The sequence below is a fragment of the Lathyrus oleraceus genome, chromosome 1, assembly GCF_024323335.1.
Source record: "Lathyrus oleraceus cultivar Zhongwan6 chromosome 1, CAAS_Psat_ZW6_1.0, whole genome shotgun sequence".
Lineage (NCBI taxonomy): Eukaryota > Viridiplantae > Streptophyta > Magnoliopsida > Fabales > Fabaceae > Lathyrus > Lathyrus oleraceus.
Genome location: NC_066579.1, coordinates 9,519,480 through 9,547,451, shown reverse-complemented (window position 1 = coordinate 9,547,451; position 27,972 = coordinate 9,519,480). Strand labels below are relative to the sequence as shown.

General features: G+C 33.7%; 3 protein-coding genes across 3 annotated transcripts; all 3 read left to right on the top strand.

Annotated features, from left to right (window-relative positions):
* The first annotated feature begins 4,213 nt into the window (after window positions 1-4,213).
* Window positions 4,214-6,021, top strand: LOC127123064 (uncharacterized). Its single transcript, XM_051053349.1, has one exon. It carries the CDS (start codon window positions 4,281-4,283, stop codon window positions 5,757-5,759), a length of 1,479 nt encoding a protein of 492 aa, XP_050909306.1. The 5' UTR covers window positions 4,214-4,280; the 3' UTR covers window positions 5,760-6,021.
* Window positions 6,022-17,029: 11,008 nt separating this feature from the next.
* Window positions 17,030-22,540, top strand: LOC127087168 (uncharacterized). Its single transcript, XM_051028034.1, has 2 exons — window positions 17,030-17,403; window positions 22,453-22,540. The coding sequence occupies exons 1-2, from the start codon at window positions 17,030-17,032 to the stop codon at window positions 22,538-22,540; spliced, it is 462 nt and encodes a 153-aa protein (XP_050883991.1).
* A 222-nt stretch (window positions 22,541-22,762) lies between these two features.
* LOC127087157 (uncharacterized) lies at window positions 22,763-23,140 on the top strand. Its single transcript, XM_051028024.1, has one exon. It carries the CDS (start codon window positions 22,763-22,765, stop codon window positions 23,138-23,140), a length of 378 nt encoding a protein of 125 aa, XP_050883981.1.
* Window positions 23,141-27,972: the final 4,832 nt, after the last annotated feature.

The following is a 27,972-nucleotide window of genomic DNA, read 5'->3' as shown; positions in this document are numbered from 1 at the left end:
ATTAAGAGGAAATGCTTTAACTTTTAGAAGGAAACGTCTGCTCTCCCAGAGAAAGTTAGCAGTGATGAGGCTTTATAGGAGGTGGCTTAGGTCCATGAATCCCCTTCCACCTTGGTTGCCTGGATCATTGAATTGGAGCCCACTCTCAAAGCATGGAGAAGGAGACATCAGGAGACAAACATTGTTATTACTGAGGCGGAACTTCGCACTGAGGAGGCTTGAAAAGTTCTTCAACGAGAGAAAGGTCTTGTGTTGAGAATCAGAGAGCTCATGATGGCCAAGTGGTTGCTCTAAATGAGAGAGTTTGAGAGTCTCTTTATCAAACTTTAAATAATGTGCACATAGCTCTCGACTAGGTTGTGGATCACGCTAAAAAAAACTTCCCAGACGTGCATTCATATTCAAGGGAATCGTTCTATACACCTTTCAACAAAAGTTTCAAGTACAAGCTTTCCTTCGCACACATCAAAGAAGCGTTCAAGAAGCCATGAAAATCAAAAAGTGACAGTGTTTGTTCTCATCAACAATCGAGAAAGGAAGTCACTATCTTTCCATATCAAAAAAAGAAAAAGCTCGCTATGTCAAAACCTAAAACTTAGGAAAAAATTAGGGCACCCCGATGGACCAAAAGCTTCAAAGAAGCAGTCCAGGCAAACATTAAAGATAATAAAAGAAAGATCAATAAAAAGAGGTCACTAAAAGTCTCATCAAAGACGAGATGAGGTGACCATCATATCCAAATCAAAAGGGTTACGAAAATTCTTGACAAAAGCAGAATGTTGTGACTTTCAAAAAGGGAGAAGTGAATGTTGTCTCAAAAATCTCATTGGCCTTTGAGCCATCATTATCAATGCAATTCCAAATCTCTTGGAACCTGAACGCGTATGTTGAATTAATTGAACGTAGGAATGAAGATCATCATGGAGAATGAGTTGGGTTAAAATTAAAATTTTGAGCCTTATATCCTTTGTTTCCAAAACCATGAATCATACCACGTTATAACCCTAAAAATACATAATTGAAGCTAGTTTTATTTTGAAAGCATACTACAACAAGGTTGCGTAAACTGACTCCAAAGATATTTGTTAATCATTTGTCTTGGTATCATACCTTCACATTATCTTTCATTTTAAATGTCTAAACCAATATTGCATTTTGACCAGTGATCCATTTGTTGTACATCAATAATATCATTCTAATATTAGTTTTGATTTCAAAAATTACATGAGCATTGCATTAAAATTACCATTTTTGAATGAACAATTTTATTTGCAAGTAAGCGCTCATCATCAAGGAAGTTCAAACGGTTAAGAAACGTGATCAGTGATCCTATCAGGGGCATATCATAGTCAGAATCCGGTTGTTTAGAGAAAATTAGTTCAAGATTTGTCGATTAAGGCAAACCATCCTAATAATTGGTGAATCAAGAGAAAATCTCTTCTAGACTCATGTTAGGGCAAACATTTCAAGCGCATAGTAAAGTAGTCAATTCAATAATAAATTCAACTGGGGAATCCTACTTCAAGAAATCCCCAACCAAAGCTCATCAATCCTTCTCAAAACGATCATCAGCCTAATACAATTGATAAGTATGATCACTGTGAAGTTCATTTGCAACCCTTGATTAGATTAGAATATGAGGTTAGGATGCAATTTAAGATGTAATTATGTTGTAAATTTGATGAAAAATGTGTTAGTTTGTAAATGAAATTTGAAATGAAATTTTGAATGTTTGAATTTGTCATGTGAAATGGTTGAAATTGTGATTTGGTTTGAAATTTGAAATTAAATTTGTAATGTGAATTGAATTTTTGAGTGAAATTGATGAAATGGGTTATGTAACTATGATGTAGAAAAAAACGTGAAAAAGCATTCCAAGTGCTCCCAACAAAAAAGCTTGGCTCATAACTTAGAAAGTGGCTTGAAATACTCACTTGAAAATTGACTTAAAAGTTTGGTCAAAATGACTTGAAAAACTTGGCTTCAAAATGACTTGAATTTATCTAAAAAAACATGGCTTAAGATGGCTCAAAATAGACTTGAAAGCTCAAAAGTTGGTTTAAACAAAAGACAATTTCAAAGAAAATCGGTTTTGAATTTAATTTGAAATCAATTAAAAATTTAAAAATTAATTAAAAATTCAAACCTAAAAAAAAAAGAAAAAGATGGATTTAAAATGAAGTTTATTTGACTTTGTTGATTTGGACTTTTGACCACAAACTTGACTTTTTTAAAAAAAAATTTAGAATGAGATAGATTTGAAATGAAATGATGCATAAAAATGAAAATTAACCTATTACAGAAAAGACTAAAAATGAGTGTGATTGACTTTTCATTTGTCTTTTTTTCCAAAAAATAAAATATAGGTCAGATGAATGCATGAAATAGATAAGAGAAAAAATTGTGGTATATATATATATATATATATATATATATATATATATATATATATATATATATATATATATATATATATATATATATATATATATATATATATATATATATATATATATATATATATATATATATATATATATATATATATATATATATATATATATATATATATATATATATATTTCAAACCAAATCACAATTTCAACCATTTCACATAACAAATTCAAACATTCAAATTTTCATTTCAAATTTCATTTACAAACTAACACAATTTTGCATCAAATTTACAACAAAATTACATCTTAAATTGCATCCTAACCTCATATCCTAATCTAATTAAGGGATGCAACGTTTAAATTGCATCCTAACATTTATAATTTATATTGAAAATTTTGGGATGTTACAGACTCTATATCACTCTGCCATTCGAAAGAGGTGTTCTGATGACAGATCGTCGTCAAATTTTACGATGATGTGGATCTCAGTGACGATAATCTAATACGGTGGAATGGAATCAGAAAACCAAATTTTTCGCGTCATAGCAAAGTATCGTGTGATTCATGACAATAATTAACATTATCACAACAACTTTGCGTTCGGGACTATATTTACCTCATCACGATCAATGAATCCTAGTACCATGCAGTCTTCACTTATCGCTATGAGATTACTTGTCGTACGAAAGAAATACTCCGATAACAGATCTACATTGGAAGTTGTTATGGTATCGATCTCCTCGATGACGAATAATTGAGGCAATACGAAATTAGGAGGTTGATTCAAGATCTTTGATGTAATAGTGATTGTCACCATTTCTCGACGTTTCTGGGAGGGAGTCGAGTTTGGATCTAGGACAATCTATTAGTGGAATTTTCGTAAGAAGTAATAGTTAATTCCCACAAACAGCGCCATTGTTTCGTTATAGAACCAAAATTCGTTGTACGTTGATATTGAGGAATCCTAACTGATTGTGTTGATCTCTGAGACGACAACATGATAGTGGACCTGCAATGTTAACACTCCAATTTTGAAGCCACTTGAAACAATACCTTAGGAGTTTTCCTTCCCAATGACGCTCCTAATTCCCACTTATGAAAGACTTTCTAAGAGGACATGGGGAACTTCGATAAAAAGGGTCGTATGGTTAGATTTTTTTTTATAACGACAAGAAGCAAAATTGTGAGGTTGATCGATGATCTTCGATGTGATATTGGAGGTGACTGTCTCCATTTTCAGCGATTCTGGCAGGGAGTCAATTTTGGTTCTAGGACAATCTATTCGTGAAATTTTTGCGCAAATTAAGAGTCAATTCCTACCGACAGCGCCACTGTTTCGTTCAAGAACCAAAATTCAATGTACGTTGATAATGAGGAATCCTGCATCAGCTGTGTTGATCTCTGACACAACAACGTGATAGTAAACTTGCAAGATTAACACTCTAATGTCGAAGTTAGTTCAAAAAATGTGGCGTGAATTTTTTGCCTGATGATTTTATGCATTAGGTTATTTGGAATGGATTGACATTGATTTGGACATTGCTATTTGGGCTTTAGCCGACTCACAAATAATAATAATAATAATAATAATAATAATAATAATAATAGTAATAATTATTATTATTATAGTATAAACAAATATTCTAAGTTAAGTTGATTTTTAATTGTGATTGTCATATTATAATATCTCTTTTTCATATTATTATTTTTTTGGACTAATAAAAAATATTTTTTGTTGGATTTAATTTTGGGCCAAAATCTAGTAGTTGAGCCCAACAAAAAGTTAAACCCTAGTAGTAATATTCTGTAAACCCTAATCTCTCTTCCTCTTTCATCGCTTCTCTTCAATTTTATTTCAAAGTTGAAAGAAGCTATCATACTCTCATGGCGTCCGAAAATTCCAAACCAGAGGTCTCGTTAGAGAGTTCAAAGGTAGAAACAATAAGCAAAGCTGTAGATTCTCTTCTCAAATGGCACAAATCGCGTTTAGAAACCGAAAAACCTAAACTTTTCGAAGAAGAAGAATTCATCTATCTGGTATTAACCCTAAAGAAGATTCCTACAAATGGCCGTGTTAACCCTCACAAGATTCCCATCCCTCACTCCCTTCTCTCTCCGTCATCGGAGCAATGTCTCATCATCGACGACAGAGCCAACAAGCCTGCTCGTCTCACCAAAGATGAAGCTCAGAAGAAGATTCAATCGGAGTCGATTCCTATCGCGAAGGTTCTCAAGCTCTCGAAGCTTACTACGGATTATCGTCCGTTTGAGGCGAAGCGTAAGCTGTGTAATTCGTATGATCTGTTTTTTGCTGATAAAACTATTGTGCCGTTGCTGCCGCGTTTGCTTGGGAAGCAGTTTTTTAAGAAGAGGAAGCTTCCGGTGCAGGTTGATTTGAAGAAGAAGAATTGGAAGGAGCAGATTGAGAGAGCGTGTTCTTCTGCGCTATTGTTTTTGAGGACTGGGACCTGTAGTGTTCTGAAAGTGGCGAAGTTGAGTATGGAGAGGGATGAGATTGTTGAGAATGTGGTTGCTGCTATGGAGGGGGTTGTGGAGGTTTTTCCGAAAAAATGGGGGGTTGTTAGGTCTTTTCATGTTAAGTTGTTGGAGTCTGTTGCGTTGCCGGTTTATCAGGCTGTTCCTGATGTTAGGTTGAAGATTGAGGGGGTTAGGGATTTGGAGGCTGCTTTGGAGAAGGATGAGAAGAAGGTTCGTGATGGGAAAGACGGGAAGAAGAGTAAGAAGGGGAGGATTCATGAAATTAAGTATATGGATGATAGAATGAGTGAGGATGGTGATGTTCGTAGTGATGTCGATGTTGATGATATTGATGATGGTGAAGTTGGTGGTGGTGATAATGTAGATGATGATCACGAAAAGGGTGAAATTGAGAGTGGAGCTCTGGGGAGTAAGAAGAGGAAGAAAGGAGTTAAAGGGAAGAAAGAGGCTTTGAGTGAGTCGGGCAGTGTGAAATCGTTGAAGGGTTCTGCTAAGAGGAAAAAGAAAGATGTGTTGGTGACTCTGAATGCTGCGGAAGAAGAAGGTTCCATCAAGAAGGGTAGTGAAAAGAGAAAGAAATTGTCTGCGAAAGACGAGGGTTCAGACAAGAAGAAGAAAAAAGGGTCGGTTGAGGATAAAGCTGCTACTGAAGACTTGATCAAGAAGAGTGAGGATAAGGTATCAATTGAGGATGCGGGTTCGGACAAGAAGAAGAAAAGAGGGTTGGCTGTGAATGCTGCCACCGAAGATTTGATCAAGAAGAGCAAGGATAAATTATTCACCGAGGATGCTGGTTCTGACAAGAAGAAGACAAGGAGAGCCGATGTGAAGGTAAAGGGTAGGAAAAGTAAGAATGCTGTATGAACCTACTCTTGATGTTGGAACAATTTTGTTGTTACAATTTATTGCTTGCTGTGGCTCTGTGCAATCATGTGTTGTTTTGCCTATGAGTTCTCTGGCAGATTTTGTTTTCTGAGAATTTATGGTATTTAATGTGTTTTGTTTTTGGTTATAATGTTGTTTATTGATTCAAAAGTACTCTGTTTAAGCTTAGAATGGTTTTCTATAGGCAAAAAAAATCATAATATTGTTTCTCATTTCAAAGTGATATTAAGTTATTTAGATACCTATTGTCTTTTGTTGCATACCTGTTTATCATGAATTATAATTTGTGTTGTTCTGTGTCTTCAGTTTCAGTTCTTCATTTCTTGAATGTTAATTTGGTGTAATTCTGTGCACCAATTGTTAACATTTCAGATACTTAATTTTACACAACAATAAGGGTAGAAATGTGTACATGTTCAAAAGTCGAAAGGCATGTGTGTTTGAAGTACTCAGAACATACTTGTCATCACTCTAAAACTATCACAAGCTGAAAAATTAACTAAAACGTTAAAAACCATCCATACTTGTATATAGATCTTTTGAGCCATTATTAGATACTGGGTCTTTATGCTAATTTCTTTTCATTGTCTTTCTTCTGTGGCGCACGAGTATGTAATGACTAGTAAGTTCTCTGGTTTTCACCACCACTATACGGTTTGGGGTTCAGTTCTGACATCAAGTCCAGCGCCAATCACCACTGGACCAACTAACTATTAGTCATAATATTGTATTTATTTTTCGTCTTGTTTGGCATGTTTGGCACTTGAGAAATGGAGTGATTTCATGTTGCTTAATGTGATTTCATCAATAATTTGTTAAATTATCTATTAGAGATAGTGGTGCATTATAAACTTTAAGCAATGCTATGTTGCCATGATGTTGGCAATCTAGTTGCTTCTCATGTCTTCTCAATTTTGCTATAACCTTACGAAATCTTACCAAAATTTAAGCATGATAGTTCATTACACGAAGCCTTATGTTTCACTCTGTTCATTTGCTCTTCATAGATGTTAAATTGTTTGTACTAAATCAAACATAATACTATTTGCTTTTATTTTCTTATAACTTTCATTCTATATCAAATAAGATAAGACGTGACCAAGTAGCTCAATGCATTCTGAATATTCTAGTTTGGTGTTGCTCGCTCTAGGCCACGAGGTAGATTCCTTTAAACATAATCTCAATCTATAATTCACTATCGAAGAATCCTTAAAGAATTTTTTACCACTTAAATATGTTTGTCTTCACATGTTTATTACATGTTACTAGTATTTGCTCTTTTACTAGAATTGGAGCAAAATAGTTTAACTTCATGCACTAAAATAATTTTGATTGGGCTCTAGAAATAGATTCATAATTCATTGGTCCAAGAAGCATCACAAAGGGCACTAGATTTTTTAGGAGGACTCATAACTCATTGGTCCAAGAAGCATCACAAAGGTCCTCATACTAATGAGGAGAGGTGAGGCGTTCTTCATGTTCCTACTAGTGCTCTAGTCAAATGGTTGGGGGAAAATTGATTCTTAGGTGCGGTAAACGGGTCCGGTCTACAACAGCTTGCTCTGTCCTATTTTTTTGGGTTTTTGCAGGCTAATACATAAGCATAAGTTTAGTAATTTTTAGATTTTAGATTTTAGAATTGCAATGTCAGCATGCTTAAACTAACCCGCTCTCATTTTATGCGTAGTGGCCCAAAACTTTAAACTCACACCCTTAATTATGTTTGTCCTATCCTATCTTGTTTTACTATCCTGTGTTGTTTTACTGTGGTTTTTTGAAAGGCGGATCAAACGAGGATGAGGATGCTTGTTTGCCATCCCTACAAGTTTCTCACCCAACAGTTTGGCCCACGAGTGAGGCCAAAAAATATCACAACTCTTAAGAGTTGAGAAGATCATTCACTAATTTAGTACATCAAATATCCAAACTCTCTTGCATTCTCTCACATAAGAGGGTTCACCATTTTCATTGTATTTTCACAAGTATAATTGTCGTCCATTATGGAGTCTCGAGTCTCTCGTCCAGAAGTTCGTCGCCTCTATGATTAAAATCATGGTGCGAGTGGAACGTTATATCAAAGGAGAATAGAATAATCTCTCACATAAGAGGGTTCACCATTTTCATTATATTTTCACAAGTATAATTGGCGACCATTATAGAGTCTCGAGTCTCTCGCCTAGAAGTCCGTTGCCTCTATGATTAAAATCATGGTGCAGGTGGAATGCTATATCAAAGGAGAATAGACAATGCAGAGAAAGACTAGAGACATCTAAGAGTGTGCCTCTGGTAGATCCGATTCATTGCAGTAGCAACACATAATTCACACCCCTCAACACTCATCAAGATCACATAAGGCATGAAGTTTTCCATACCCACAACATTCTGCTAGAGATTGAACCGTGGTCATCCCTACCAAGTCCAGCGCCAATCACCACTGGACCAACTAACGATTTGTATCATAAATTTAATTTTTTCAATTTTTTAATTCAAAATTGTGTCAAATTAATTGGATTATGTAAATTAGAAGTAGAAATGCATGTGTTTGAAGTACACTCAGAACTTGCGATATCATTTATTAGCTAGTTGAAAACTTTAATTTGATTTAGAACATGCTGATATCACAAGGTTTTATCTTGTCAGCTCACAACTTGACCCGACACCCCATAATTGTAGTGTTTTTATTATAATATTTTTTGCGATTTTTTACGTTTTAGAAAATTTGTGTATCTTTTTTAAAATTTTTACGGGATCTTTTAGGGATCTATGATTTTTTACGGGTTTTTAAATAATTATCGAATTTGAACTACTGAATTTTTTAAATACACTACCGGACTTTTCGAAATCTTATGTACTTTTAACGGAATTTTCAAATACACTACCCGATGATTCAAAAAAATACGAGTTTTTATCAAAATTTTCAAAAAGACTATGAGTTTTTATCAATTTTTTAGAAAAATCTACGACTTTTTATTAGATTTTTCAAAAAAATACGAGTTTTAAATTTTTTTTGAGTTTTTATTGAATTTTTCAAAAAATCTATGAGTTTTTAACAAATTTTTTAAAATACACTACCGAATTTTTAAAATATACTATCGAATTTTTCAAAAAATTATGAATTTTTATAAGATTTTTCAAAATACACTATCGAATTTTTTAAAAAATTATGAGTTTTTACCGGATTTTTAAAAAATATATAATATTATACCGGATTTTTTAAAAAATCCAATAGTATTAGTTTTGATTTTTTTTTGTCTATCAAAAGAAATTACCCGAATTTAAAAAAAAAATTATAGAACATACCTTATTTTTTGAATTGTATGTACTATCAGATTTTTTTATCCAATCTTTTTGATTAAATTTTGATAAGGACATTTTTACCATTATAAACATATTATGGGGGTGCCAGGTGAACCTTAAGGGATAGCAGCATAAAATCTCAAATATCATTTGTTCAATTAGGACATACTAGTCAGGGTTGGGCCAACATAATTAGAGGCCCAAAGCAAAATTTAAGTCAAAATATTTTTAAAATTAACCATAACTAAAAAAATATAATTTCTATAATTAATGTTAATTTTTGCTGTGCATAAACAATAATAGAGTTTTAATAATTTTTAAAATAAAAATAAAAAAGCAACTACTGAAATTATAAATAGTTTTATATAATTTTTTGTTGATATAATTGTAACAAATATAGAAAAATTGATGCATATATTTACTCTTAGGTTAAATTAGAATTATAACCATCCATTTTATATCAATTAATAAAAATTAAGGGTGCAATCGGATAAAAAAAATAAATTAAATCAATAATTCAAACTGAACCAAACTAAATCAAACTAAAAAAAATTGATTGTTTTTGGTTTAGTTTAAAAATCAAATTGAACTAAGGAAAACTGATGTGGTTTGGTTGGATTCTCAATTTAAATTTTTAGGAACAATCAAATCGATGAATCAAACCAATGATATAATTATGGTCTAAATCTTTTATTTCACCAATCATCAAACTCAAATTTTATATCGGTCAAATCATTCTCCATCTTTATTTACGTTTCATTCTTTTTAGAAAAACATGAATTTAAAACCAAACTCCCAAACATAGAAAATAGAAATAATACAAGTCACAAAAACTTGCTTTAATTGAGCTGCTCTTGCCGCCCTCCACCATTATTGGTTGGTACCGTCACTATGTTATGGTTGTCTTCTCCGTGTTCAAGGTCTCTTCGCTAGTTTTTATATTTTTTTTTCTATTTTTTTGTTTCTTCTTCAACAAAATTTCTTTTAGTATTGTTACAAAATTGTATTGATGTGTGTTTGAGGTGTGAAACATGCTAATTTATGTGTATTAATTTTTGTGTGTGTTATTGTTCTATTTTATTTGTTAAGCTTTTAAATCTCTTTCCAACTTTCGGATGTTAAGTGCCAACATTTATATTTGATAGTGAACTAATTTTGAGAATGCAATGAAAATCATGTCACGGTTTCGTATAGATTAAGAAAATGGATTTTTTTTTTTGTATTTTTGAAAATGGATTCTACAAAAATGTTTTTCAAAATATTACAAGTTTTTTTAAATTTACTTTTTATAAATTAAAAGATTGAATTGTTCATTCTATAACATAAATATACATTATCGAAGATCAAAACATAGTCAAAATCACAATTTTTTCAAAAAGTTGTATCTTAAAAATGATTTTTATGAAAAGCTATTTGAAATAGCTTCAAAATTAAGTGATTTTTTTGAAAATTTGATATCCAAAAAAAGTTTTAATAAAATGATGAAATATCTAAAATAACACTTTAAGAATAACTATTCAAACCAAATTTTCATTTAAAACTTTTATGAAAAGTTTCTTTGTAATTTCTTTTACACTAAAATATGTAACACTATAAAAATCATTTAAAAAAAAAATCAAAACAATCGAGCCCATAATTTGTTTGAAAAATAGAGTATGAAACAAATTATATGAAATGTATTATTTAAAAAATAAAAACATAAAATATATCGAAAAGTACAATAGTCGAGAATACGCTAATGAATATAATATTTGAAAAATTGTAAGTCGGTAAATTTGATACGGATCTATTTTTGAAAAAAATACTAAAATCGAACATAATCAAACCGATGAAGATATCATCAGTTTGAACACTTTTTTGACCAAAAACCGATCCAAACCAAATTTATTAGACCCCTAAATAAAAACACTTCTAAATATCTTAAATTATTCTGTGTTAATAAAATTTACACTAGATTAAAAACTATTTAGTAATTAGATAAGAGTCAATTATTCCAATTTTAAATTAATCACAATGGGACACGTGGCTATGTCACATTTACTATTTTTTAACTTTAATTTTCTTATTTTTTTATTCAAATTTTAAATTTCTTTCACTTTCTCACTTTCATTTGAATATTTTTTTTTATTTTTTTAAAACATAAATAAGTAAAAAATTGAATTTAATAGAATAAAGAGGAACAATTTTTTTTTTGAATTTTCACAACACAAAATTTTGTCTCAACAAAAAACATAATTATTTTATGCTTATTAAAAAATTATTTATAATTATTAAAAAATAATTCAGAATTATAAAATTAATAAATTATTTTATTAAATTATTCAGACAACTAACCGGTCATTATTAATACAATACTTAACTAATAAAAAATAAATATTTATAAAATAATTTATAACATTTTTAGAAATTAAATATACAAATTATAAAACAGTATATATCTCTAATACACCATGTGATATGTAAAAATATTTAAAAACAGGACAATATTACCATAGAGTATCTAAACCAGCAACATTCACCATAGGAGAACGAACACTTATTACAACCGCGCCAATTACATTGTGATGATGAAGTACGGAAGGTTTTTAAATTATTTAAAAAGTGAAGTCTATTTTTTTTTCTTAAATTGCTCGTGTGTATATCATATTTTTGAAAATTTAAAAATATCTTTTATATTTTTAGAAATACATTTCCGAACGCACATAAAAATCACAGAATCCTTTGCTTTTATGAGATCCACCCTATCTTATAATAAATATGGCCTGAAGAAGCATATCTATATAATATTTGGATTTATCCGAAGATGCATCTTCGAAATATCCTATGTGCTCAATTGTGGTGTTTTTATTCAATGTGCTGGTTAAACTAATGACTCAGTGATATTTCCAGAGACACATATCCCAAAATATCGAGCGGAAAATTGGATAACACACCACCTTGCATGATCTTCTTCTTCATGCTAAAAATATCATCCATTTTCAAAATCCTTAAAATTTCTCTCTCTCTCTCTCTCTCTCTCTCTCTCTCTCTCACATTCAACTTTTCAACACCAAAACATCATTCTTGTATTTCATCACATCAAAGGGAGTAAAAGAAGCTGGAATTGCAGATAAGTTCATTCATTTCATCCCTCATTCATTGCATTAATCTGATGTTTGAGTTGAAAAATAGAACGTTGAGTCAGGATATGCATCTCTGGACGAAGTTTGATGTGGTCCAGAGATGCATATCCAGATTTTCCTGATACTTTAAGTTTTAAAGATGTTTTTTCCCCATGTTTTTGGTGTCATTAGATATGGTGCACCCAAATATGTTTCTTAAAGCTATTGTGAGTGTGAATGTTAAACTGGTTGAAGTGAAGCATGATGTTAAATCAAATGAAGTAAATGATGATGTTAAATCGGACGAAGTAAATGATGATGTTAAACTGGGTGCTTGACCGCTCGTTGTTGAGTTAGATGTTCGTGAACAATTTAGGAATAAATAAAAGTTTATTGTTTGTGAGCATATGCTACAATGGGTCCGCGTGAAGGCTGAGAAATTGGGGTTTGGAGTTGTAATCGAAAGGTTCAACAATGGTTCAGATTAAAGACAAGCACTTGTAATAATGAGGTGCGAAAGAAGTGGCACGTACCAACCATAAATTAGGAAGTTGAAACGAGATGACATGGGGTCGAAAAAATGTGAGTGTCCATTTAAATTGTGAGGATACCGTATGGCAGATGAAACATGGAAATTTAATGTGATTTTCGATATACATAATCATGACTTGATTGACAAGCTAGTTGGTCATCCCATTATATATCGACTTGTTCTAGAGGATGAAGTTTATAGTCACTAGAAAAGACTCTATTTTGATGATGATGGTGTGATGAAAGATGATAAATTAAACATATCTATCATGACCGAGTGGGAAGTGATACAAGAGAGATTCACGAAAGCTGACGATATCATGAAATTTCACATGAAAGAGCAACTGAGGAAGACTGCCTATCCAGAAACAATAGATTTGAAACCACCGTCGGAACCGGTTAAAACAAAGGGTTATATGACACAATTTCAAATGTTATAAGTTATTTAAGAATCCTTAGCTTAGATGTTCAATAATAATGTCTATTCCAATGTGTTATATGACACAATTTCAAATGTTATAAGTTCTTTAAGAATCCTTAGCTTGGATGTTCAATAGTGTGACAAATGGATGATCATTCCTAATACAAACTATCTTATTCCTTCTAGATACAATGTGATATTGGTCTTGTTGTCCAATACCTTAGCATCACATGTTTTTGCACTTGTGTTATCTCCATCTGGGTCTGCGACTAAACATAAACTTATTATAGTTGATTTTGTCAACAACAATCATTGGGTTTAGTTGAAGTTAAAACATGATTGTCCATTGCCTCCCGTCAGTGACTTTTGAAGAGACTACGATAGCGAAGTTGCAAGATCATGTGAAACACATATGCGATACATATAATGCATTGGGAAAATGAAGTAAAAAAGTCAACATGATTTGTATGATTGGGATTACACAGACACTTTTGTATGGCCGGGATTTCCCTGAGACTTTTGTATTGTCCATAATGATTTAAATTTTTTATAAATATCCATCATATGATATTAAAAAAATGGAAATGCTAACAAGTGCTCTCAGGGCACTGGTTAAGAGATTAAAAAGATAAGTTGAGCATTATTTAAGAGATTAAAAAGACATTTTTTTTCTAAAAATATATGTATTTAATACACTGAAAACATAAATAATCAACTTTTTAAAATAATATTGTGTGTATTAAATGCATTGAACTTAAAATATTTTCTTCATTAGGAATTCTTAACAAGTGCCCTGGGGGCACTTGTTAGCATGTCCCTAAAAAAATCACGAGGTTACCAAACCCACGAGGTTATGAAAAAGAAAAGTTATCATCTGCATCTATTTTTGATCTGTCACACAATATGTGTAATACCCTGTGTTTCCTTAAATACTCAAATTCATATCAGTTAAGATCAACTGAGTTCCTATGTGCTCTAGAAGTTATCAGTTAAGATAAATAGAGTAACTCGTGAACTCAGATTAACTTAATTGATATTAATGAGACCGATCTTTTATTAATTGGTACAAAAAGGGATATTTTGATAACATTAATAATGAGTCAATTACTATAGTAGAACAAATATTAAGTATAATACCACTTAAGATATTCGTTACTACCATTCATTTTTATCCACACATTTTTCTTTTGTTTTGTGACCACATGTTTCTACCACACATGCCTTACCAACTTTATCATGTTATGCCTCATTGTACCAATCCTTTTGCTATATATCGGTAAAAAAAAGGGAAATATTAGAGAAACATATAAATAAGAACATAGGGAGAAAGAAGAGAAAAACTTGTGGTAAAAAGAAGAAATTTGGAGCAACATACAAGCTTGGAATCACCATCTATTTTCATCCTCTTTCAACAATATCATCATCTTCTTATCTATTCTTCAAGGTGGGTTCTAGTTAGAAACACTATGATTTCTAAAAATGAGGGTTTTTAGAATCATAGGATAATTGATGAATGTCCTATCTTAACTATGAGTTTTACCATGAACTTCACTTGGTTATGTTTTAAATGATTTTGTTGTGTTTCATATGTTGGATGTGGTTGTTGATGTTGTGAATATGTGTTCTTGTTCTTGAGTAAATTAGGGAATGAAGGTATGTGGTATGATGTCCCTTTGATGTGTGTAAGTGATTATATTAATGGATTGGGTTGTTAGGAATGAAACAAAAATATGCAGGTTGGAGAAGTTGGATTTTCATATCAAAAAGACCTGTATAGGTAGACACATACGTGTTTAGGTCGACTTATAGAAAATTTTCTTTAGTATAGGTCGACATATAGCTTGTTTAGGTCGATCAATAGAAGTTTTTCTTCAACATAGGTCGACACATAGCTTGCTTAGGTCGACACCCGTGCCTCAATATTGAAGCCTGTAGTCCTTGTCCATGTGTCGCCTCGTATAGGTCGACTTAAGACCTTTATAGGTTGACATACTGCTTTCTTAGGTCGACCTATTGACCTAGTTCCTTAAAAAAACGAGATACACCACCGATGTGGGTTGAACCCGGGACCTCCTTGTCATGGTGTATGTCTTACTACTAGGCCAAGACTTTGTTGTTGAATACTTGTGTAATGAATAGTTATTAACCTAAATCTTTATTAGGTTAGATTTTTATATAATTTGAGTGTTGTAACTCCGTTTTGGACGCGGACGCATGCGTTAGAAAGATAATATAGAGGATCATTATTCTTGTACCATGTTATATTATATTGTGTGCCTTATGAATGCAGTGAGTCATATTATGATGTATTCTAAACATTGTTGTTGTTATAGATGTGAAATAACATGTTTAAAACCTTATGAAGATGAGTGAGGAAACCTAGGTTTATAACTAGGTAAATGGACTAGAAAGATAACTTAGGGTATGACGAATAACTTAGATGGAAATGCTTGTACACAATGATACCTCGGTGTGTATTGTGGGCAAGTAGTTATTTAGCCATGAATGATAGGAATTGTATGAAACATGTGTTAATAATGTGAATATTGGTGAATAAGGTCACCTAGTGATTGACAAATTCAATCAAGTTTTGCAGAAATAATCATGTATTCAGATAAATTTTCCCTTGAGGGTGTACATCCCCTTTGATATGCTTATGTAAATTAGGAATGTGATGCAACACTAGTGATTCGTTCCTTAAATGAGTTTGAGTCCCAACAAGGGCGTACATGGCGCAAAGGTGGACACCTAAGTGGGTTAGAGGCCCATATGATGAAAGATACCCTAAGTAGATTAGAGGCCCATACGGGCAACAGTCGCTTGAACTGAGTTTGAGTCTCATAGAGTACCCGATATCCATTACGAAAGTCAAATCATATGAGCATGCGTGAATCGAGATTGGTCTGGACGTAGGTCCGCTCAGGGATTGATGTTTCGTGAATATGAATAGTGATTTATTTTAGTTACGAGAACTCAGGTAACTTGTTGCCATACATTGCATGATTTTCCCCATTACTTGAGTCTTATTTCCCTCGTTGACTTAAGTTAGAGAATTAATTAAAAACCCCATAGAGTCGAGTGGACCCATAAGATAGGGAATCCACTGGGATTATTATCTCACCCCATATTTGTTGATTATTTTTCAGGTAGTTATGAGCAGGTGAAAGGTAAGGACAAGATAGCTTGATGTCCTCACTTGTTCGATGTTTAGGATGGCTTTTTCCACTGTGTAGATATCAATTTTGAGATTATTCTATAATGATCTAGTTCCTAGTTTTATTTCGGGGCACCCTTGTATATATTGTGCCATGTTTGTAGTTTCATTTTGGGCATGTAAATATGTACAACGTTGTAACTAGGCACTTATGTATTTCGGTACCAACATTAAAACTGTGTATAATATGTATTTCTAGACATGTATTATATATGGTTGTTACAATTGGTAGCAGAGCAAGTCAAATCCTCGACCTAGCCATGTAATATTATGAGTATTTCTTTCTATATCATATGTGTGTTATTATCATTGTTCTTGATGTCATACTCATAGTTATGAGCCTGATCAACTTAACTCTATTTATATGATGTGTAGGTTTATGGATGATAAACGTAAAGGTCGTAGTAGACCCAAAACTCAGAATTCTGATTCAGAACCACCTAGTGGTAGTGAAGGTGTTTAGTGGCCTCAGTTTATGCAACAGATGCAGCAACAACAAAACCAGTTCATGCAGCAGATGATGCGATAATTGAATGGTGGTCTTCACCCTCAAGCGGTCCCACAAGATGTTGCAAGTGGTAATTTATGTGATTTCTTTTGTATGAATCCTCCTAAGTTTCATGGTGGATTAGATCCTGTGAAGGATCATGAGTGGGTGACCAACATATAAAGGATTTTTTAGATAATGCACTGTTGTGAGGAGAATAAGGTTGTGTTTGCTTCTCACATGATGAAGGGACCTGCTGTGTTTGCTTCGAGTCTTATGACTAACCGAGGGGTACTTAAGGATTTTGAACATTTTAAGACTACTTTTTTGGACAAGTATTTTCCTAGCACTTTAAGGACTCATAAAGAGTTTGAGTTTCAGCAACTTAGACATGGTACAATGTCAATGGTTGTGTATGCTGAAAAGTTTGAAGATATGTTTGCTTACTCTAGTCAAGCTTCTTATGCACCAGATGAGAAGTGGAAGATTGATCAGTTTTTGTTTGGTTTAAGGGGTGAAATCTCTCATAGTGTGTCTCAGAGGGAATTCACTACTTATGCGGAATTACTAAGGTAGTGTTATGTGTTTGAGAGTAGTTTGAAGAAAGTTCAGGAAGAAAGGGATCAATATAAGGTTGGTCAGAAGGACCAGGGAAGACCAAGTCATCAGTTTAGGCCTAGATCTTAACCTTTCAAACAAAAACAAGTGCAACATGCAAAACCTCCCCAACCTCCCCAATGTCAAATGTGTAAGAGGTTTCATTATGGGAGGTGTGCCAGAGGTATAGTTAGGTGTTTTACTTATCAGAGTGACACATGGCTAGAGATTATCCTTAGAATAAGATTTAGATGCATGGAAAAAGTACTGGTCAGGTTTATACTTTGGATGCAAAGAAGGCTAAGGGTAACAATGCTTTGATCGCTGGAAAATTGGATAACACACCATCTTGCATGATCTTCTTCTTCATGCCAAAAATATCATCCATTTTCAAAATCCTTAAAATTTCTCTCTCTCTCTCTCTCTCTCTCTCTCTCTCTCTCATTCAACATTTCAACACCAAAACATCATTCTTGTATTTCATCACATCAAAGGGAGTAAAAGAAGCTGGAATTGCAGATAAGTTCATTCATTCCATCCCTCATTCATTGCATTAATCTGATGTTTGAGTTGAAAAATAGAACGTTGAGTCAGGATATGCATCTCTGGACGAAGTTTGATGTGGTCCAGAGATGCATATCCAGATTTTCCTGATACTTTAAGTTTTAAAGATGTTTTTTCCCCATGTTTTTGGTGTCATTAGATATGGTGCACCCAAATATGTTTCTTAAAGTTATTGTGAGTGTGAATGTTAAACTGGTTGAAGTGAATCATGGTGTTAAATCAAATGAAGTAAATGATGATGTTAAATCGGACGAAGTAAATGATGATGTTAAACTGGGTGCTTGACCGCTCGTTGTTGAGTTAGATGTTCGTGAACAATTTAGGAATAAATAAAAGTTTATTGTTTGTGAGCATATGCTACAATGGGTCCGCGTGAAGGCTGAGAAATTGGGGTTTGGAGTTGTAATCGAAAGGTTCAACAATGGTTCAGATTAAAGACAAGCACTTGTAATAATGAGGTGCGAAAGAAGTGGCACGTACCAACCATAAATTAGGAAGTTGAAACGAGATGACATGGGGTCGAAAAAATGTGAGTGTCCATTTAAATTGTGAGGATACCGTATGGCAGATGAAACATGGAAATTTAATGTGATTTTCGATATACATAATCATGACTTGATTGACAAGCTAGTTGGTCATCCCATTATATATCGACTTGTTCTAGAGGATGAAGTTTATAGTCACTAGAAAAGACTCTATTTTGATGATAATGGTGTGATGAAAGATGATAAATTAAACATATCTATCATGACCGAGTGGGAAGTGATACAAGAGAGATTCACGAAAGCTGACGATATCATGAAATTTCACATGAAAGAGCAACTGAGGAAGACTGCCTATCCAGAAACAATATATTTGAAACCACCGTCGGAACCGGTTAAAACAAAGGGTTATATGACACAATTTCAAATGTTATAAGTTATTTAAGAATCCTTAGCTTAGATGTTCAATAATAATGTCTATTCCAATGTGTTATATGACACAATTTCAAATGTTATAAGTTCTTTAAGAATCCTTAGCTTGGATGTTCAATAGTGTGACAAATGGATGATCATTCCTAATACAAACTATCTTATTCCTTCTAGATACAATGTGATATTGGTCTTGTTGTCCAATACCTTAGCATCACATGTTTTTGCACTTGTGTTATCTCCATCTGGGTCTGCGACTAAACATAAACTTATTATAGTTGATTTTGTCAACAACGATCATTGGGTTTAGTTGAAGTTAAAACATGATTGTCCATTGCCTCCCGTCAGTGACTTTTGAAGAGACTACGATAGCGAAGTTGCAAGATCATGTGAAACACATATGCGATACATATAATGCATTGGGAAAATGAAGTAAAAAAGTCAACATGATTTGTATGATCGGGATTACACAGACACTTTTGTATGGCCGGGATTTCCCTGAGACTTTTGTATTGTCCATAATGATTTAAATTTTTTATAAATATCCATCATATGATATTAAAAAAATGGAAATGCTAACAAGTGCTCTCAGGGCACTGGTTAAGAGATTAAAAAGATAAGTTGAGCATTATTTAAGAGATTAAAAAGACATTTTTTTTCTAAAAATATATGTATTTAATACACTGAAAACATAAATAATCAACTTTTTAAAATAATATTGTGTGTATTAAATGCATTGAACTTAAAATATTTTCTTTATTAGGAATTCTTAACAAGTGCCCTGGGGGCACTTGTTAGCATGCCCCTAAAAAAATCATGAGGTTACCAAATCCACGAGGTTATGAAAAAGAAAAGTTATCATCTGCATCTATTTTTGATCTGTCACACAATATGTGTAATACCCTGTGTTTCCTTAAATACTCAAATTCATATCAGTTAAGATCAACTGAGTTCCTATGTGCTCTAGAAGTTATCAGTTAAGATAAATAGAGTAACTCGTGAACTCAGATTAACTTAATTGATATTAATGAGACCGATCTTTTATTAATTGGTACAAAAAGGGATATTTTGATAACATTAATAATGAGTCAATTACTATAGTAGAACAAATATTAAGTATAATACCACTTAAGATATTCGTTACTACCATTCATTTTTATCCACACATTTTTCTTTTGTTTTGTGACCACATGTTTCTACCACACATGCCTTACCAACTTTATCATGTTATGCCTCATTGTACCAATCCTTTTGCTATATATCGGTAAAAAAAAGGGAAATATTAGAGAAACATATAAATAAGAACATAGGGAGAAAGAAGAGAAAAACTTGTGGTAAAAAGAAGAAATTTGGAGCAACATACAAGCTTGGAATCACCATCTATTTTCATCCTCTTTCAACAATATCATCATCTTCTTATCTATTCTTCAAGGTGGGTTCTAGTTAGAAACACTACGATTTCTAAAAATGAGGGTTTTTAGAATCATAGGATAATTGATGAATGTTCTATCTTAACTATGAGTTTTACCATGAACTTCACTTGGTTATGTTTTAAATGATTTTGTTGTGTTTCATATGTTGGATGTGGTTGTTGATGTTGTGAATATGTGTTCTTGTTCTTGAGTAAATTAGGGAATGAAGGTATGTGGTATGATGTCCCTTTGATGTGTGTAAGTGATTATATTAATGGATTGGGTTGTTAGGAATGAAACAAAAATATGCAGGTTGGAGAAGTTGGATTTTCATATCAAAAAGACCTGTATAGGTAGACACATACGTGTTTAGGTCGACTTATAGAAAATTTTCTTTAGTATAGGTCGACACATAGCTTGTTTAGGTCGATCAATAGAAGTTTTTCTTCAACATAGGTCGACACATAGCTTGCTTAGGTCGACACCCGTGCCTCAATATTGAAGCCTGTAGCCCTTGTCCATGTGTCGCCTCTTATAGGTCGACCTAAGACCTTTATAGGTTGACATACTGCTTTCTTAGGTCGACCTATTGACCTAGTTCCTTAAAAAAACGAGATACACCACCGATGTGGGTTGAACCCGGGACCTCCTTGTCATGGTGTATGTCTTACTACTAGGCCAAGACTTTGTTGTTGAATACTTGTGTAATGAATAGTTATTAACCTAAATCTTTATTAGGTTAGATTTTTATATAATTTGAGTGTTGTAACTCCGTTTTGGACGCGGACGCATGCGTTAGAAAGATAATATAGAGGATCATTATTCTTGTACCATGTTATATTATATTGTGTGCCTTATGAATGCAGTGAGTCATATTATGATGTATTCTAAACATTGTTGTTGTTATAGATGTGAAATAACATGTTTAAAACCTTATGAAGATGAGTGAGGAAACCTAGGTTTATAACTAGGTAAATGGACTAGAAAGATAACTTAGGGTATGACGAATAACTTAGATGGAAATGCTTGTACACAATGATACCTCGGTGTGTATTGTGGGCAAGTAGTTATTTAGCCATGAATGATAGGAATTGTATGAAACATGTGTTAATAATGTGAATATTGGTGAATAAGGTCACCTAGTGATTGACAAATTCAATCAAGTTTTGCAGAAATAATCATGTATTCAGATAAATTTTCCCTTGAGGGTGTACATCCCCTTTGATATGCTTATGTAAATTAGGAATGTGATGCAACACTAGTGATTCGTTCCTTAAATGAGTTTGAGTCCCAACAAGGGCGTACATGGCGCAAAGGTGGACACCAGATACCCTAAGTAGATTATAGGCCCATACGGGCAACAGTCGCTTGAACTGAGTTTGAGTCTCATAGAGTACCCGATATCCATTACGAAAGTCAAATCATATGAGCATGCGTGAATCGAGATTGGTCTGGACGTAGGTCCGCTCAGGGATTGATGTTTCGTGAATATGAATAGTGATTTATTTTAGTTACGAGAACTCAGGTAACTTGTTGCCATACATTGCATGATTTTCCCCATTACTTGAGTCTTATTTCCCTCGTTGACTTAAGTTAGAGAATTAATTAAAAACCCCATAGAGTCGAGTGGACCCATAAGATAGGGAATCCACTGGGATTATTATCTCACCCCATATTTGTTGATTATTTTTCAGGTAGTTATGAGCAGGTGAAAGGTAAGGACAAGATAGCTTGATGTCCTCACTTGTTCGATGTTTAGGATGGCTTTTTCCACTGTGTAGATATCAATTTTGAGATTATTCTATAATGATCTAGTTCCTAGTTTTATTTCGGGGCACCCTTGTATATATTGTGCCATGTTTGTAGTTTCATTTTGGGCATGTAAATATGTACAACGTTGTAACTAGGCACTTATGTATTTCGGTACCAACATTAAAACTGTGTATAATATGTATTTCTAGACATGTATTATATATGGTTGTTACAATTGGTAGCAGAGCAAGTCAAATCCTCGACCTAGCCATGTAATATTATGAGTATTTCTTTCTATATCATATGTGTGTTATCATCATTGTTCTTGATGTCATACTCATAGTTATGAGCCTGATCAACTTAACTCTATTTATATGATGTGTAGGTTTATGGATGATAGACGTAAAGGTCGTAGTAGACCCAAAACTCAGAATTCTGATTCAGAACCACGTAGTGGTAGTGAAGGTGTTTAGTGGCCTCAGTTTATGCAACAGATGCAGCAACAACAAAACCAGTTCATGCAGCAGATGATGCGATAATTGAATGGTGGTCTTCACCCTCAAGCGGTCCCAGAAGATGTTGCAAGTGGTAATTTATGTGATTTCTTTTGTATGAATCCTCCTAAGTTTCATGGTGGATTAGATCCTGTGAAGGATCATGAGTGGGTGACCAATATATAAAGGATTTTTTAGATAATGCACTGTTGTGAGGAGAATAAGGTTGTGTTTGCTTCTCACATGATGAAGGGACCTGCTGTGTTTGCTTCGAGTCTTATGACTAACCGAGGGGTACTTAAGGATTTTGAACATTTTAAGACTACTTTTTTGGACAAGTATTTTCCTAGCACTTTAAGGACTCATAAAGAGTTTGAGTTTCAGCAACTTAGACATGGTACAATGTCAATGGTTGTGTATGCTGAAAAGTTTGAAGATATGTTTGCTTACTCTAGGCAAGCTTCTTATGCACCAGATGAGAAGTGGAAGATTGATCAGTTTTTGTTTGGTTTAAGGGGTGAAATCTCTCATAGTGTGTCTCAGAGGGAATTCACTACTTATGCAGAATTACTAAGGTAGTGTTATGTGTTTGAGAGTAGTTTGAAGAAAGTTCAGGAAGAAAGGGATCAATATAAGGTTGGTCAGAAGGACCAGGGAAGACCAAGTCATCAGTTTAGGCCTAGATCTTAACCTTTCAAACAAAAACAAGTGCAACATGCAAAACCTCCCCAACCTCCCCAATGTCAAATATGTAAGAGGTTTCATTATGGGAGGTGTGCCAGAGGTATAGTTAGGTGTTTTACTTATCAGAGTGACACATGGCTAGAGATTATCCTTAGAATAAGATTTAGATGCATGGAAAGAGGACTGGCCAGGTTTATACTTTGGATGCAAAGAAGGCTAAGGGTAACAATGCTTTGATCGCTGGTACATGTCATGTAAATGGTGTCGTGCCGCGAAAAATACAGAGTCGCCACCAGATTTTATTTATTCCAAAGATAAAACCTAAAATGAGAATGGTCTCATAACCAAGAGTGAGTTTGGAAGTCGGTTATGCAAGTGGAAGGTAACACCCCTCACATCCATGGTACTCCATGGGAATCACTTGCTTGTATCAATGTGTATGGATATTGTTTATCTAGATGTTGCTTACTATCAGGAAATGAGATGAGAGAATAAGTTTTAAGTTAGTGTGCTTGCCAAGGATTTGGGCCCTTGTGCCTGCGTACCTTCATACGTGCAATGAGGAAGTCAGAGCTCCATAGTTCCGCTCATAAACGGAGTATGTGTTTGGTTGTTTTTATGAACAATGTTGACGTTCACGTGCTACTGCTCACTGGCTTATATACTCTGTCATGTGAGCATGAAGTATTTGCTTGTTTGCGGTAAAATGGATGCTCTTGGATCACACTCTAGTAGTTAAACATTACTTGCTCACACATGGAGGCTTAAGCGTTGTTCATGGTAGAACGGAAGTAACACGTCCTTATTGAAAGGTTTTGAAGAATGCATGGAGGCAAAAGATGATTTGATTTGTTGGGGTTAATTTTAGTACGGAAACAAGCATCAGACCCTTCGTTAGTTACATTCAATAGTTCAAAAACTCGGGAGTTGAGAGGACAATGTTATCCTAACTGCTCATTTTTGTCCAAAAGAGATTTGAGTTATGAAAAGAGTTTGACAAGTCTAATCATTGGAACTTAGAGGGAAACAAGTATCTAAACCTTGACTAAGTACGACCAACAATCATAATACTTGGGAGTCCAGAGGACAATGGTATCCTAACTACCTTTTTCTCCCTCATAGCACCTAGACCTAACTTGTTTGAATTATTAGATGTTTTAAGAGGGAAGTCAAGTGTCGGGTCCTCAAGCTAGGTATGGCCGACAACCCAAGTACTTGAATGTTGTATACAAGCACGCACACCTCATTTTTGCATTCCAGTTTGTTATGAAAAGGTTTTAAAAAAGATACTTGATGTTGGATTAAGTGTTTGAGTTTATTATGAAAAGGTTTGTGAAAGAATAGAAGAGAGAGATAAAATGAGATTGAGGAGGGAATGGAGAAGAGATGATAAAATGAGATTGAGAAGAGAATGAAGAGAGATAGAATAAGATGAGAAGAGAATGGAGAAGAGATGTGAATCATGGAATGGATGAGAGATACTTGACGTTGGATCAAGTACTTGCGTTGCAATGGTGTAGGTTTTATTTGGAAAACAACTTGATGTTGGATCAAGTACCTTTTGTTTCTTTTGAAATGCTTTGTTTTTATAGTTTTTTTTTTATCTTTTTAGTTAGCATGCATGATGAACTAACAAAAGCATAAACCTAAACTATTACATCTTCATGGGGTGTGGGGACACATGACCCACAATGGGGGGGGGGGGGGTGTAAGCATTACAACATGGAAAGGGAAATGGAAAGAAATTAGACAAAATACAACGCATGTAACATGCCTAAAACATACAAGTGGCATGATACTCCATACAATACAAATCAATTGAATGGATTAAAGGCAATGTAATATGTTGGATTGTACTTGAAGCTCAAACTCACATGTGGACACAAACACAAATGGGGTTAGTTAAACAATATGAACTAAATGTAATTAAAATGCTAAACAAAATGAATCATGAAATGCTATGATGAAATGATGTGATGATGTAGATATAATGATCGTGGTGAAAATAAAGGACATATTAACACATCATGTCAAATTGAAATATCATTTTCAATTTGGATTCAATAACCACAATCAAAGAGATTTATCAATTAAAATGGAACTAAAGTCAAACATGGTATGTGAAATTAATTCAATTATTTAAACCTATCTTAACATGAATTAGAAGTCAAGAATTGTAATGATTAATCACATTAAAAATTACATGGCTAAACTAATATTTTTTAGAGGATTTTCTAACTTGGTTAGTAAAACAAAACATGTTGATTTCTAAGTAAATTCTACACGACAATTAATCATGAAAATTAAACAAATGAATCAATACATTTTTATTATTTCTAAACATGGTAAAAATGATTAAAGTCAATAAAAGAAATAAAATCATGAAAATATTGGAAGAAAAATCAAATAAAATAAAATATAACGGAAAATGGGCCAAGGGGTATGCAGTCTGGAATTGGGTGTGAACAACAATCCAAGCATATGAGCCTAGGGCCAAAAGGTCCATTGAACTTGTTCTGTCCAGGGGGTGTGAATGTAATCGGGGATGATGGTTAATAAACCGAGGTTGGGCCCATGCACATGAGGCCCAACAGAAACAAAGCCAATGCAAAATTTCAGCGTGTGAATCACAAGCTAACAATGGACCACGTGGGGGAAAAGATCAAATTGAATTCAAATGTTAAAAATAAACGCACGCCGATAAAATAAACTCAGCTCATTACTTCGCCGAGAGGCCACCGCACTGGAAATCCCCTTCGGCGATGGTGGCCATCCAAAACCTAATATGAGGCCAACAATGAAATCGTCTCATCAAGCTTTATCCGAATCTCCTATCAATTCCATGGAATTCAAGCTCTAAGCCATTGACCAAAACGAATTGTCCAAGAACCCTAAGTGCAAGAACTTAAATTAAATGCTACTCCTAGAGAATCAGAGCCCAGGGATTTAGGGCTCTGATTCCTCATGCTTTCCTCTACATTTCAGTATCAAGAAATGAAGAAAAGTGAAGTTTAGGAATTTCCTTGCCGTAGGTTATGGAGGCGAAGACGACGACGAACTCTCTGCTTCTAGGTAATGAATCTGAATCTCATTCTTCTACTCTCAAACACCAAATCTTCTTCTTCTCCCTCTCTTGTCTCAATTTTCTCTTTCTATTGAGTTGTTGATATCGAATCTGTTGAATGATGATAATGTTGAGAGATTTTGATGATGATGAATGGAGAATGGTTAGAGGTTAGAGGTTATGAGAAGTTAAAGGTTGGTGAATGATGATGGTGAAGGTTGAATATGGATGATGAAGATGAAGGGAATTATGAGATTGAAGAATGTTTGGTGTAATGATTGTTTTGTGAATCGAGAGCCCTTAATGATTGGAAATGATGAGGTTTTATAAAGACTTTGTTAATTGAATGAGGCAGGTTAGGTCGGCTTGGGGAAACTTAGGGATTAGTGAAATTCAGTTGGCGTTTTTAGTTAGGGAATTGATGAATTCGATGCAATTTTGTTATGATTATGTTTCTCGTTTAGACTGTGAATCCCTAGGCTATGTTCAGTTAGGTTGAGTTGTGTTCAGTGAATGGTTATGATGTAATCAATTTCAATGAATATTTTCGTTGTGTTGCTTGGTTAAATTGTTGCTTTGGTTTTGGTTTTTTGTATTCAGTTCCTTGATTTGTGAATGTTAGCCTTTATGCATGCATTGCTCATGATTGTGATGCAAGTCCTGGTTTTGGTGAGTGAATAGCTTTCCCTTACTATTTTGCTGTGATAATAGTGTTAAGCATGTGCATTGCAACCTTCTGCATATCAGATAGATGTGGCTTCATGTGGTCCTGCAACTCTGCTTTCTCAACTTGCAGAATGGCTCTTAAGCATGGCATGATAGCAGACATTAATGTGGGCTTGTGCAGTAGGTATTCAGTTTATTGGTTCTAGCATTTGGTTTGTGGTTTGCATCATGTTATTGCTCAATGGTGACTTCATGTACATGTTGCTAGGTGGGTTTGTAGCTTATGTGCAGTAGGTACATATCCATCTGCAATTCTGATTTGGCCATGGTTCATGTAACATAATGGTTCAAGATGACATCAAGCTTGGAAACCATAAGCAACATGTGCCATTGGTAAATCAAGAGTCAACATGGGTCATGGAAAGATTAGAGATGGAATTAGGGTTAGGGTTAGGGAAATTAGGGTTTTTTTAGAATTGGGTTGACTTTGGTCAAAGTTGACAAAAAGTCAACTGTTGACCAAAGTCAACCTTTGGCCAAAGTTCATTTTTGCATTTTTCTCATAGGATGGACATGTAATGGCTTGTAATGACTATTGTATGATCATATAATGAAAGGTATTTGAATGGAATTGATTGGTTTTGAAATTGAATCTTGTATGACCATGCATGAACATGATACTTGACATGAATTGAAATGGACTAAATGATGAACATGAACATGGATTGTAATTTGGATGGAATATGACTTGTAAATGGATTGAAACTTGACATGAATGGACTTGGAAATGTATGACTTAAGATGCATTGAATTAACCATGATCATGACTTTGAATGCATTGTATGGATAAACATGACTTGGAATGCCTTGTATGGATTGAAATGGAAAATGATGAAAATAATGGAATAAATGAACTATATTAACATGAACCAATGGATACCACCCGTGAATGGACCATAGCCATATTAAGGACCAAAATGGACAATGATTATGACCT

Excerpts from the sequence above, each read along its gene's own strand:
- LOC127087168 (XM_051028034.1), top strand. The coding sequence starts at position 17,030 with ATGCACTGTTGTGAGGAGAATAAGGTTGTGTTTGCTTCTCACATGATG. Across the intron at positions 17,404-22,452 it reads ACTTATGCGGAATTACTAAG|GTTTATGGATGATAGACGTA; the intron begins GTAGTGTTATGT and ends TATGATGTGTAG.
- LOC127087157 (XM_051028024.1), top strand. The coding sequence starts at position 22,763 with ATGCACTGTTGTGAGGAGAATAAGGTTGTGTTTGCTTCTCACATGATG.
- LOC127123064 (XM_051053349.1), top strand. The coding sequence starts at position 4,281 with ATGGCGTCCGAAAATTCCAAACCAGAGGTCTCGTTAGAGAGTTCAAAG.